Source organism: Sus scrofa, chromosome 16 (assembly GCF_000003025.6).
Source record: "Sus scrofa isolate TJ Tabasco breed Duroc chromosome 16, Sscrofa11.1, whole genome shotgun sequence".
NCBI classification, from domain to species: domain Eukaryota; kingdom Metazoa; phylum Chordata; class Mammalia; order Artiodactyla; family Suidae; genus Sus; species Sus scrofa.
Window position 1 is genome coordinate 38,313,897 of NC_010458.4, and position 14,956 is coordinate 38,328,852.

General features: G+C 36.8%; 1 protein-coding gene across 19 annotated transcripts in view; it reads right to left on the reverse strand.

Moving 5' to 3' along the window:
• PDE4D (phosphodiesterase 4D) overlaps positions 1–14,956 on the reverse strand; it is a 1,509,235-nt gene that overhangs the window by 416,597 nt on the left and 1,077,682 nt on the right. The window contains exon 1 of one of the 19 annotated variants that reach the window (XM_021076878.1): positions 1,938–2,127. The exons of 17 other annotated variants lie outside the window; for them this stretch is intronic. In XM_021076878.1, the coding sequence (XP_020932537.1) occupies positions 1,938–2,065 (128 nt within the window). In that variant the 5' untranslated portion in view covers positions 2,066–2,127. Of the gene's footprint in view, positions 1–1,937; positions 2,128–14,956 lie in introns of those variants that run through there. One more of the 19 variants, XM_021076879.1, reaches the window with a different exon arrangement.

Below are 14,956 nucleotides of genomic sequence, written 5' to 3' on the forward strand. Positions count from 1 at the left end.
GCGATGTATTATACTAAAAGACAAGCTGGAACTGACACTTTTACAAATTTGAGGTCTATATCACAAAATACTGGCTACTGCCAAATGCCTTGTAAGAATATTTGCCTGCAAAATACATTGCGATGCTCATTGTAAAACCTGATTGGGAGTAAGTCTGAAAATTTCTAATATATTACAGCATGTTAAGAGTCCACACTATATCCACATACACATCAGCTTTTATAAACACATGATTTTGCAGACTTATGCAGAAAGTTGGTTATTTTTAAGTGGAAAAAAATAAGGTAATATAATAGGGACATAGCACTCACATATTTGAAGAGCCTACTTATATAAATTTAGAATAGGAAAGGCATTAAACCCAATTCAGCTGGTTTCAAGCCAATGCCATAACCATTATGTCTTTCTCAGTGAATGAGATATTAGCAAAAATTATGTAACTTTGTCAAAGTTAAATTACAGGCAAAAATTCTATATACCTGCATGGCATATCCATTTCAACAAGGCTTTCAAGATGCAACACCACCTATCATGGAAGTTTACATTTTTATGACCATATGTTAACAATTTGTCAACTTGTGTGCCTTTGTGGTGTTGCATCACTAATTACAAAAGGGACTTGGGTGACCAGGGACCACCGAGCCACGTAGGGGGTCTCAGAACACATTTTCTGAGTGAACATTGACATAGTTGCTAATTGAGGCCAGCCTGTTATAAATTGAAATGGTGCTAGAGTTCCATAGGAAAAGCCTTGGTACTTGGGAAAGAGAATTGAATTATTTCCCCCTCACAAAAATTTTTAAAAGTTTATTCCTGTCACCTCAAAAAAATTATTTTTGACAGTTGAAAAACTAATCCCAAGGCATTTCTGAGGGTCTGGAAACTTTTAGGAAAAAATCTCTTAAATGTCTGAATGTCCCTTCATGTTTGCAAATAAGGTCATATCTGGCCAAATATGCGCTTAATGTGTGAGTTTGTGTATATGTAACTAGAAAAGGTGAAGTAGAAGCATAGAAGGATAATGACAGTCTTCCAGGAACTTACGTTGCTTTTAGAATTTTGGATTTTGATTTCAAGAATTCATAAAATTATGGAGAAGTTGGCATTTTCACAGAGAATAAAACATCTGTTGTAGATTGTTTTCGCAGTTCATTCTGAAAAACTGAATTAAATGACTGTATAAAACTCAAATTGAAGGATGATTTTTTGGGGGGGACCCATTAGTCAAGCATATCATTCCTCTTCTGACACTATGACAAAACGCCTGGAAGACAGAAAGGGTTTGCTACTGTGCACCCTCTTTTCTTGTAAGGAATACACTGAACTCAACTTTGAGATTCCTAATTATACAACATGAGTTTGCCTGGGATGTGTGTGTGCTGGAAGGGTGGGGGGAGCGGCAGGCGTGTGGAAACTGAGTTAAAGCAGAATTCTAGAATACTGATCTAGAAATGACATCTTCAAAAGAAAAATATCTAACCCTATTCTGGCCTCCATAGTGACCACATGAAAATGAATGCTTTTCATAGAATTTCAACATATTTATTGCACGCAGACATTAAAGGATGTTATATGTAGATTATAAATACTGGGAATCTGGTAACAAGGATCTTAATAAATATATCCATCATTTGGCTAAATCCTCTTTCAAATATTCATCATGGATGACTGTGAAGGTAGTACAAGCACTAGCAATCTGTCAAATTCTTAAAATCTACAGACCCTGAAACTGGATCAGCTTTTGCTAACTAGCCCAGCTAAGAATATTTTCCAGCTTTCCTCTTTGGCTAATTATTTTCTAACTATTCACTATGCTGAATTTGAAAACTAAGCTCTCGCCCCGACCCTCCCAGCTCAGCAGACCTCCAAAGCAACTCCCAAAGGGGAACAAAACACGTTTTCACTGACAAACAACTAGAAGAAAGGAAAGCAGTTACCGTCTCCTCTGTGGCTTAATGTCAATTGGCTTGTTGGTTGCATAAGGCGATCCATGAACATAAACAGCGCTTCGGAATCTAGCCACCTTCCCCAGTGTTAGGTACTCACAGCTGGTTGGCAAACTCATTTTATCCAAAAGGCAGGAAGTCAAAACAAATCTTAGTAGTCAGACCAGCATTCCTGGGAAAGCTGGAAAGAACGTGTCAGAGAATGGATTTCAGGCATATGCCGCTCCCTGGTCGGCGGGTGCTGCTTTGCTTCAAAAGTAAACGCGTGTTGCTCTGAGGCTCCACGCACTCTCTTATTTTCTGTTCAGGGATACAGGAAGCTTGTTGCTTATTTCTAACCAGAGTCAGTGCTCTGACCAATTATTGGCTGAGTAGATGAGGTAGAAATTCTAGAGCACCACAAAAACCTATTTCCTCTCAGACCAAATCTCTAAGTAGGCAGCACGATTTAATCCATTTTTGTCTGATGTCTAAAGGAACATCAACCTAAGGTAACAGTGGCTGGGAAATCAGAGTTATTTACCTATACACCAAATATGCATCTGAACGGGAGGAAACAATCAGTTAGTAGGTATGATTTCCCAAGGGGAAAAGTGTTTATTAAACTGATTTATAGATCCTTGGGAAAGGAGATGGGCACATAGAAATGATTACAGTGGTTTTCCAATTTGCTGGTCAAAAAATTGTGGGTTCTTGTTCATAAATTACTGTTCACAATAGAAGTGAACTCAGCCTCTCAGGAACATAAAAATTGTCAGCAACGTCCTATGTATACTAACTTGGACTTTGAAACTGATAATTTTTTTCTTATTAGAAATATTCTCTCAGGAACACAACCTTGAGCTAGCTGTTCATTGGTTGAAGACCTATTGAAAACGTAATAGGATATTCTTTACTAATTACAAGTCAATTTTTCATAACAGAGAAAGACAAATTGGGAGAATTGGAAATAACTCCATAATTCTACCTACGGCTGCAATGTCTCAGAGAAAAGTTACGGCTTGCACTAGTTCACACTTTTTTTTTTTTTTTTTAACCAGTCTTCACCTCTTTTCCTAGTGTTACAGCAGCAAAACCACTGAGGCCCTTGTGTGTAGTCTCAAGATAGGAGTTCAGAGTACCATGCGGGGTAATTTTTATATTTGACAAATGATTCTTATCCAGGATTTGAATAAACACAACCTATTTATTTAAGAGTCCTGGGACCTGGGCAAACACAAAGTGTGCTGAGAGAAATCTATATTTTATTCTGTTGTGGCTAAATTCAGATACTGTTTGCCTTTAAATAACAAACATCATTTAAATTCAGAATTTGTTTATGCTAAAAAGGGAGGATAATTTTCCATTTGACAATAAGCATTTCCTATCTAATGATTCTCCTTTTTCTACTTTTTTTTTATCACAAAATGACATAGAGGAATATAAATAATAAAACCGTTATTATCTTTTCCTACCCATTAATCCCATTCAGTTTTCTTTATGCTAATTCTACCAATCTATCAATATATATACAGACTATACGTACATGCACACACATAACATATATACACACTGTATACAGGGCTTCTCTATGTAAGAAGAGAAGCCTTTCTTTATACAATGGGATTATATTATAATCCATTTTTTATAAAATGGGATTACATTGTACATATCTTCTATAAATATTTTTGTAATTAAAAGAAATCATGGATAATGTTTCAGGCAATGCACAGAAATCTACAGTATTCTTTTTAATAGTTACGTAAGCTTCCATAGAATGAATGTACTATTGTTTATTCAATAAATTCTCCTTTGATGGACATATAATTTGGGGCTGCTATAAACAATGAACACAATTGTTAATATATTCTTACAGGTTAGAGCTTTTATTTCTGTAAGTGGGTGATAGATCCCAAATCCTATGTAGTTTTGCCTTTAATAGCCTGTGACAATCCACCCTCCTAAAAGTCATATGGGAAGAGGTCTGTTTCCCCACTCTCTTGACAACACTCTCTACTGACATTCAGGTCTGTATCTTTACAGCAGAAAAATAAGATAGCCAGCTCTCCAAAATGCACTGTGATTGTATATGGCTGCTTGCGAAAATGAAACTGCTATTAAGGTGCCTACAAAGGAAAGGGCAGCCTACTTAAATTGAGGTGTACCAGGCAAAAGTCTAGAATTTCATCATAATGAGACAACACATGCAAGCAAAGGAGAATTAGCAAATAATATTCTGCTTAACTTGCATAATTAAGGGAAGATAAAATATGGATGGAGTTCCTGCTATGTATCTACTCTTCACTATATTTTCCTTAACTGGAATAATATTTAATATTTGGGGAAAATCACATAAGTTTACAATATGGAGGTAATGCCTTATGACTACCAACTAATTGTGATGTACAACTGTAAATAATTTTTAGTTTTCACATTTAAGAGGCCTTTTGGACTTACTGCCCCATCTTAGAGTTTTAAGAACAAACACACAATATTTTTATCTGTAAGCTGATTTAGGGATCTTTGTCCAATGCTAGAGAATAAGATCTGCTTCACATTAAAAATTTCCCAAAAGGAGTAGAAATAGAAAACTGAAGGGTAAGACATAAAACTCTATAGGAGGGAAATATTTCCACCGATATGTAAAATTCCTTGATTTTCCTAGCAGGGGCATTTTTGATTTTACTTGGGCAATGATTTAAAATGAGCTTGGCAGGGTTTCCTGAGATTATTTGTACTTAAATTGGGATAAGAAAGGCTTACTTCTAAAATCCAACCTGCCAAGAATTTAGAATCTGTGAGAAAGATGGTCAATTAGCAAGGGTGGCCCTCAGAAGCAAAATCAAACCTTTCTATCTTTCTCAAAATCCCTTTCTCTGCGGCTGGGCAGAGATGGTTGGGGACTCTACATTAGGGAAAATACCAACTCATTGGGGTACTTAATTTTATCTCCAGATTAAAAGCTTTACAGCAAAATAGGGTTCAAATCTCACTAAGGAATGACCAGGTTTACCCATTTATGTTTTGTTTGGTTTTGCATATAGGGATTTCTGGGGCAGACAGGCATGGAATCTAGCACAAATTTAACTCATCGACCCCATGATTCTAAGCTCTTGAGAACATTAAAATAAGGGCACACTGCATTGTTTGCGAAGATTTTCTCCCATTCTGTGAGTTGTCTTTTCTTTTTTTTCTTATGGTTACCTTTACTGTGCAAAAGCCTTTGCTTTGGGTTTAATTAGGTCCCATTGGCTTATTTTTGTTTTTATTGCCATTATTTTAGCAAATGCATCAAACGTGATATTTGCTTCAGTTAATGTGAAAGCGCATTCTTCCTGTTTTCCTCTAGGAGTTTTATACTATCTGACCTTGAATTTAGGTCTTTAACCAATTTCGAGTTTATTTTTGTGTATAGCATTAGAGAATGTTAAAGAATTTCATTCTTGGGAGTTCCCGTCATGGCGCAGTGGTTAACGAATCTGACTAGGAACCATGAGGTTGCAGGTCCGATCCCTGGCCTTGCTCAGTGGGTTAAGGATTCACCATAGCTGTGAGCTGTGGTGTAGGCAGCAAAGTTCGGATCCCGCATTTCTGTGGCTCTGGCCTAGGCTGGTGGCCACAGCTCCGATTCGACTCCTAGCCTGGGAACCTCCATATGCCACAGGAGCGGCCCTAGAAAAGGCGAAAAGACCAAAAAAAAAAAAAGAATTTCATTCTTTTACATGTAACTATCCAGTTTTCCCAGTCTTATTGAAGAGACTATCTTTCCTCCACTGTATGTTCTTGCCTCCTTGTCACAGATGCTTAGTTGACCATAGGTGCTTGGATTTATTTCTGGGTTTTCTATCCTGTTCTGCTGATCTATATTTCTGTTTTGTGCCAGTACCATACCATTTTTATGACTGTAGTTTTGTAGTTTAGTCTGAAGTGAAGAGTTTAGTCTTCAAAATAAACAAATAACTCATACAACTCAACAACAAAAAACTAAACAAACCAATCGAAAAATGGGCAGAAGACCTAAATAGACATTCCTACAAAGAAGACATATGGATAACCAATAGGCACATGAAAAGATACTCACCATCACTAATTATTAGAGACATTCAAATAAGAACTACAATAAGGTGCCACCTCACACCAGTCAGAATGGTTATCATTAACATGTCTACAAATAACAAATGCTGGAGAGGGTGTGGAGAAAAGGGAACCCTCCTACACTGTTGTTGGGAATGTAAATTGGTAAAATCACTATGCAAAACAATGTGAAGGTTCCTCAGAAAACTAAACATAGAACTACAATACAATCTAGCAATCCCACTCCTGGACATATATCCAGACAAAACTATAATTCAAAAAGATACATGCACCCCTATGCTCATTGCAGCACTATTCACAATAGTCAAGATATGGAAACAACCTACATGTCCATCAACAGATGAATGAATTAAGAAGATGTGGTACATATATACAATGAAATACTACTCAGCCATAAAAATAATGGAAGGAAATAATGGCATTTGCAGCAACATGGATGCAACTAGTCTCATACTAAGTGAAGCAAGTCAGAAAGAGGACAAACACCATGTGACATCACTTATATGTGGAACCTAAAATACAGCACAAATGAAACTACCTGCAAAAGAGAAACAGACTCACGGACTTAGAGAACAGATTTGCAATTGCCAATGGGGAGGAGGGAGGGAGTGGGATGGACGAGGAGTTTTGCATTGGTAGATGCAAATTATTACATTTAGAATGGATAATCAATGAGGTCTTACTGTACAACGTAGAGAACTATATCCAATCGCTCGGGATAGAACATGATGGAAGGTAGTATGCGAGAAAGAATGTGTATGTATGTGCACACACACACACACACACACACACACACACACACACACACACGACTGGGTTACTATGCTGTACAGCTGAAACTGACACAACATGGCAAATCAACGATACTTTAATAAAAGTTTTTTATTTAAAAGAACAACTAAACAACATAGCAAAATAGAAGACACACTGACCATTCCCCTCCCAAACACTCATCATGCTGAACAATTACTATGTACTTCTGAATTTTGCACACAAATAATCTATTAGAGAAAGAAATTCAACAGAAACCAGTGGTTTTTTTTTCCTAAATTAATCAGAATGGAAAATATATTTTTTAAGTCTAAAAAAATAAAAGAAGATTAAGGGCAGAAATCACTTTAGGGTATCTAGAACACCTGTTTGTTCATTTTTTCTGTATATTAGAGGTTCAATGCTGATAATGTCCTTAAAAGCAATTCCTAGCAAGTAACACTTTGAGGCCACAAGTAAAACTTTGAGGCTACAAGACTTTTCTCTAATGATTCCAATATTGATTAACGAAGATTCTTTCAGCTGTTAGCTCTACCCTGGTTTGGCTTTGGCAATTTGCAAAACTGAAGGAATTCTTTCAGGACACCAGGAGATCATCTGTTCATGACCCTATCAGAGCACAGCACAAGAATCAGCTGAATCATTTCCCTTCCTCGTGGCTTAGAAGGACTCTCTCCCTCCCAGACCCTGTGTTCTCTGTCATACCCAGACTGGTGAGCAATGCTGCTGGGGTCCCAATCTGCCTTCAGCTCTCCAGGCTCTTTTCACTTTCTGACCTACACATCTCCAGATGGGTGAATGCATCCAATCCAGAGGCCTCCAAAACCTTTGATGTGCTAAAAGACGTGAGAATCCCTACCTTCATCCAGAATCCATACCTCTCTGCTGTTAGGATCAAGTGCTCACAAGAAAATTCCATTAGGAAGTCCCACTGCTACCTGATCCCAGCCTTTATAATATAATTCACATCAATTCTCTCTCCCTACCCCCCCAAATACATTTCTTCCTATGTTCCCTCACCATTTAGTCAGCCATCTGACAAACACTTCTAATCAGGCCATGATTCATAAAGACATAAATGATGTTAAATGATATACTACACTAAGTAATATATTATGGTAACAATATTATTGTATTTAAACAATATTACATTAACAATAATATTAATAGTAACAGTGAATGATAGCTAACCTTGGTCAGATGATTTCTCGGTGCTGACACTGTTACTGAGAGGAATTAGCTATTTTTTTTTTTTTTTGTCTTTTTGTTGTTGTTGTTGTTGCTATTTCTTGGGCCGCACTGGCGGCATATGGAGGTTCCCAGGCTAGGGGTCGAATCGGAGCTGTAGCCACCGGCCTACGCCAGAGCCACAGCAACGCGGGATCAGAGCCGCGTCTGCAACCTACACCACAGCTCACGGCAACGCCGGATCGTTCACCCACTTAGCAAGGGCAGGGACTGAACCCGCAACCTCATGGTTCCTAGTCGGATTCGTTAACCACTGCGCCACAAGGGGAACTCCGGAATTAGCTATTTTAATCTTCATAAAATTAAATGAGTTGGGTACTGTCATTACGCTCATTTTGCAGATGAGAAAAACAAGGCCTAGAGGAATTAAGATATAGGGCTCAGGCCAAACAGTGTTAAGTGATGGAGTCAGAGTAAGGAACAAATTAACCTGACTCCAAAGATTAATGTTATTCCTCTCTACAGATTGTATTTTCCTTTATCTACTATCTATCCATCTATCTACTATCTATCTATTTATCTATTTATTTCATTTTTCCTCTAGGGTTAATATCTCCGGTCTTTTTTCTCCTTAATTCCACCCTTAATTTGAATGCCATCTGGATCATTTTAAAATGGAAATCCGGTCCTATGATCCTCCTGCAGGTTAAGTCATTCAATCACTTCCCCTTTCTTCACTGATAAAGTTCAAAACCTAAGACCCAAGCTTAGCACAGAGATCCCCCATGATCTGGTTCTGACTTCCTCTCCCGTATCTGCCACAAGTAATCCTGGTATGTCCTGTGAAGAGCCGACTCTTTAAACACTGGGCCTTCAAAGATGAGAAGCCCTCGGACCAGAACACATTTCTTTCCCTTCTCTGGCTGGCTGATTCCTTTCAAGTGTCATCGCTTCCAAAACACATTCTCCATCCCTCAGTTTTATTTAGATGCATCTCATCTATTTTTCCCACACACATATGACTCTAGCACATTGTTTCATAGCTGTTCATGCATTTATAACTCTTCTGCCTATTTGACTTGCAACTCCAGCCCCTAGAACTACACTTGCTTGTTAAGTAAGGTGGCTGCAACTGTAATGGGCAGGATGTTCCAAAAACTTGGTTAAATCTCTCTTGAACTCCCTCATTCTCAGCTACAGCTATTCTTCCATAATAATAATAAAGTTATTAACTACTGAAATACATTGGAAGTAGTAGAGCTATTCACTATATTCTATTGAATGGAAATATTTTACAAAGAGAACTGACTGTAATATGACAAAATCTTTTCTCAGGGAGTAAGGAATGTATGTGGGTTTTAGCTGGGGAGCAATGGAGGTGTGTTTGCCTGGGCTGATCATATCAATTCAATAAATAAAAATGATCAAAGCAGTTGTTCAGCTACCTAAATCATGGGACCACTCCCTTATTTAATCTTGCTCTATGTTTTGAGAACACAACTGGCAAATTTCAAAGCAATCAATTGATCGATCTTCTATTAAGCATTAGCTTTTCTGATCATCTACTTCTGAAACACTCCACAGAGCACATAGTCTTGTAGAAAATGGTTTCAGTCAGAAGGAAACACACGAGTCCATGTGAAGATTTAACTACCATGAAGGTCATCACAGTGTTTTCCAAATTAGTAAGAAGATGTCAATATCCATAATATCCAAGTGCTTGGATAAAAGTTGGAATATCCAATCAATATGAGTATCATGAACTCATTAAAATGATTTTGTTGAAATACTTTCTCTCCATCTACACTGAGAATTGCTAATAGGTATCTTAAAATACATAAATGCAGACAAACACACGAATCCCATAGCCATGTGCATTTGGGAAACTCTCTGTTAAAGTTGGATAGGCTTTTTCAGAGGAGAAGGAATTCTCAGAGTTTTTATTATGCTAATGTTTGCTCTGAATTGTGAATAAAAAATGGATAGAATTATGTGTCATCTTCCATGGGAACCTATGAAACACTGAGGGAGTTATGTTTTTATAATAAGAATGACATGGAGAAGAATTCATAAAACTCTGACTTAGCAAAAAATTAGGTTATAAAACTAACAGTCTGATATTGTTTTTAACAAAGGAAAAAGTCATATATTGAAAATATGAGAATAAAAATGATGCACATCATAATCTAAAAAATACACAGATGGGAAGAAACAGATGATTTTAATTTTCTTCTATCTATAGTACCTAAATATTCTAGATTGTCTCTTCTATTACTAACTTCATAAGAAAAGTAAAATTTTATTAAAATTTCAAAATCTAGATTCCATCAACTAAAAAGAGAAATTATTGATTGTGATCAACTAGCAAATTATATAGCATAAGATAATAGAAATATTGATAATTCTTTTTTGCACTTGGTGTCTGTGGCATCTTTGACTTATCTCTATACCCATTAGTAAAGACTTTCTCTGACTTGAATAGTGAAATAAAAGAGACAGTTCCTATAGATAAGGGAGGCCTTAAAATCTGGCTGACCGTTGGGACTAAAGCTAATAAGATGACATTCGTAGACTGCAGAACTGTTTTCAAATACTTATGCAATCAAGGTGTTTCTTATTAGTGAATGTACTTCACTAAAAATGAATCTGTAAACTTTGGCAACGCTAGTTCTTTGAAAATATGCAAAAATGAAGGGGGAATGGTAGGATTATTATAAATGGAAATAGAGGGGGGCAGTGGTTGTGCTGAGGTTGGAAGACATGCATTCATTTATAATAAAAGCATTGAGAATTCTAAGTCTAGATAACTTGTTTCAGTTACCCACATGAAAAATCCTTAAAGAATAATTTATAAGGTAAAATACAGTGGAAAGTGAAAGAGTCAGCAATCTCCTTAAGAAGCTATAATTCTCCTTATCTGATTGATATTCCTAACTTTTTGATCTAGAATCTGACTTCTTGATAAGAGTCCCCTAGAAAATGGGTGTCGTGGAATGGGTGTTCTTGAATCAGTCATATCTTCAGTTAAAAACAATAGTGTTAACATCCTGATAGCTATTAGTCTCTTAGGAATATTATTAGTATTACTCAATTCTGCCGATTATGAAAACTGATGAGACCCAATACTGTGATTTTCAGAACTTAAAAAAAAGTTCCATAAATCAGTCAGCTAAGTTATCAGGCCTAACTCAACTTTATAGCAAGGATAACTTTTCTTTAAATTAATCTATGGCTTCATTTTACAAGAAGGCAAGTTTGGAATAAATGAACCAGAGCTGCTCATCTTTTTAGAAAAGTCTTGGTCATCTAATGGCATCCCATCAGGACCAATTTCTCTTAAAATTTTATTTTATTTGTTAATTGTCAATTCCTCAAAAGCTCAGCAGAAACATGCCAATCACATAAAGTAAATTAAACCTACTTCATTAAGGGAGAAGACCATTTGGACAGTCCTAAGAGTACCTTGTAAGAAGTCAGGGAAACAAGCAGCACATTATTTTTGCTTGTTCTTTAACAAGTTTTTCTTTAACACTGGGATAGGAAAGTAGCCTGATTCCAGAACCGGGGCAGGAAAATTCTATTAGCTTTAGTTTTCAAGCCCAACAAAGGCATGTGAAAGCAGGTAATCTTATCTCAACGAACCTATTATATATAATAGCTAATGTTTAGGCTGCATGAAAGTAGCAATAAAATCAACTAAATAAAATGATGCTCATTCATTGAAGTTCCAGGTAGGCCCACACAATTTCTATCTCCAAGCCTTTATAAACTGTTCGAATGTTAAATGGAGTGACATTTTGCTTTAGAATGTATGAAAATGGAAACAAATGAGTTTAATATACATAATGGGCTTTGACAACACGACTTCTTCAACAGATGTCCTAGACTACTTCCCACACTTTCGTCCTTAAACAGCACTGTTTACTTGCCAAGATATAAACTGTTGCCAGCATTCAGCTTCAAAAGAATTTCCAACAGGAGGAAGCAGTAGAAATAATTAAAACAGTTTAAAGCTTATTTCCAAATAGCCAAACGTATCATATCACAAAATTTGAAAATGAAAAAGAATCTTGCTACAAGTTCTTACACTGTCAACTGGCTGGTCAAGCAAAGAGGAGGTGTCTTTGGCAAAGACTACTTTATATTTAGTTGCCAGATGACCAAAAAAAAAAAATATATCCACTTATTTCTACCTCAGCTAGTAAGTCACCTAGCCAGCATGAGCTGAACATCTACTACACATACACAAAAGAAGTGAATGGTATAACGCTTATCTAGGAAAAGAAGTCATAAATCCATCTGATGCCCAATTGATGAACCATGGCCGGAATCACTTCAAATGACTATAGAAATAAAAAACTGGCACAACATCAGTGATCTGATTTGAAACCTCGTGGTTGGCCAACACATCAAGTTTATATTCAGCCTATGCTATCACTGACTTTCCTATATTGAGTTGTTAATATTTTCACTCAAGTGGATTACAAACCACCAGATGAGCAGATGCATGTAGCCACCAGATACACATGCATGGTCATCTTTGATGTATCCACAATGCCTAGCACATTGGTCTATGTGTTGTAGGTACTCAGTAAATACTTGTTTAAAAAAGGACTTGAACTCATATTTCATAATGATTAACTTTTAAACTATGTATTGTCCCAGTATGATTATTAAATGGTGCCTCTTTTTATTCTCAAAAGTATCATTATTTGAATTATAAATTATCTGGCTAAAATCTGACTCTGGAAATGCAAATTTACAAGGCTGGCTCCACCACTAGACTGAAAACAGCTTAAAGCAAAGATTGAATCTTACTCTTACTCTTATTTACTTCTCCAAATCTATCACTATAGCCCAGTTCTTCTAGGGTCTGCATGGATGACTCAAGAAACAGTAACAAGTAATAGCAAAACTCATGATAGATTTAATGAAATTGAATAACTCCAGAGAGGAAACAAAATGTAAAGAAGCGATCTGCATAGCAAGGGATTAGGCAGGTTAAGTATTGATCAGAATGTTCTCCTAAATTTAGATGATGCAGAAGTTATCCCCCTGTATTCAAATCCATATAGCAGTGAAATATCTTTGTTACTGTCAAATACCTCTAGATCCCTGGGTTCATTCAACAAAATTCAGGAGTTATTTGTAAATGAAGAAGAGATCAAGAATGAGGATGCTGGTTTCGGAGCAAATGACTTTGGTTCATGACCCTGTGCTGCCAAAAATGGGTTAGGTAACCCTGGAGGATTAATGACACCTTTCTAGTATCAGTTTCCATGACACTTAAGCTTTAATCATTCATTCAACCAATATTTGTCAAGTTACTATTCTAAGTGTTGGGAATCCAGGAGCAAACAGAACAGACATATGTGTCTGCTTTCATGGAATGACATTCCAGTAGGGATAGGCAGAAGGACATATACATAAGCAAAACATATAAGAGAGGTGATAGGTGATAGAAAAATGCATCAAAGAAGAGATAGCAGAAGTTCAGGGATGGGATGGGAAGTGGGACTGCCTCAATGCCATGGAGGACTTGGTGGTAGAATCTGGGGGATACGATAAGTGGAGGGGCTAGTCTTCCTGAAGTGACCAATTCCTGTGGAGATAAAGGGAAAAGGAAACTATACCGAGGTGAGAAGTCTGGAGCAGACCCGGGAAGTGTCTCGGACAATATTTGCTGAATGAATAAGTAAGTGAATGAATAAATGCTTTCAATAAAGATTAGCTGCAATCCCGAGAGATGAATACATCACCTGAGAAAAAAAAATCCAGTGAAGCTAACATGACATAGAATATTACTGGTATTAAGATTCTATAAGTCCCTAGTCTGAAACATCCTTTTAATTAATGGAAGAGATCCATGTTTTTCTGTCATTACTTACTCCTTTGTGGATGGGCTATTGCTCTTGTTAGTCACTAAACAGTTTAATATGAGCAACTGTGCTTTAGCAACTGCTTAAAATTTCCTGTTAAATGTGATGAATTAATCCCAAATCCAGGTAACATAAGATGTAAAGGCAATTACAGAAAACATAAAATGATAATAAATAAAGAGTAAATCAGCTACAAGTAGCCTAGGCCCTTGTTAACTACCTTAATTATTTAGCAACAGAAGCTGGTGCTAAAATTTTAAATAGTCACCTTCCCTTTACTTATTCCCCTATAACAAATAATCAGTTACAAAGTCATGGATAAGTCACCACAAATAACAATTACAGCTAACATCTCCTGAGTATTGCTCAAGGAATCTATAAAAGGCACTAGCTAAGAACTTTTATGTAATAAGTTCTCATAATTGGAGATTTATCTTGATCCTCTTGATTCTAGATCTGGAGTCATTTATAATCTGAATTCTTTTTTTATTATTACAGCCCTGTGGTGGTCCAAAGAGAGCTTTCACACTCTCCTTTTTCTAGGCTACACAATCTCAGTTCTTTTGATTGTTCCCAATATGTAATCATTTCCAGATGCTTCACCATCCTGAAAACATACTTCTGGACTCACTTCTGCTTGCTGATTCCTCTTAAAATGCTGTATCTGAAATTAAACCAACATTCCAAGTATAATATAACTGTTGTGCGGCAGAGAAAGACAATTATCTGTATTTACCTGTTCATTATAAAAACTCTAATTTGAAAAGGTACACGTACCCCAATGTGCACTGCAGCACTATGTACAATAGCCAAGACGTGGAAGCAACCCAAATGTTCTTTGACAGAGGAACAGATAAAGAAGATGTTGTATAAATACACAATAGAATATTACTCAGCTGAAAAAAGAATGAAAAACAACAAGGCTTGGAGTTCCCATCGTGGCTTAACAGAAACGAATCCGACTAGGAACCATGAGAGTGCAGGTTTGATCCCTGGCCTGGCTCAGTGGGTTAAAGATCCGACGTTGTCCCGAGCTGTGGTGTAGGTCGCAAACATGGCTTGGATCCCACGTTGCTGTGGCTGTGGTATAGGCTGGCA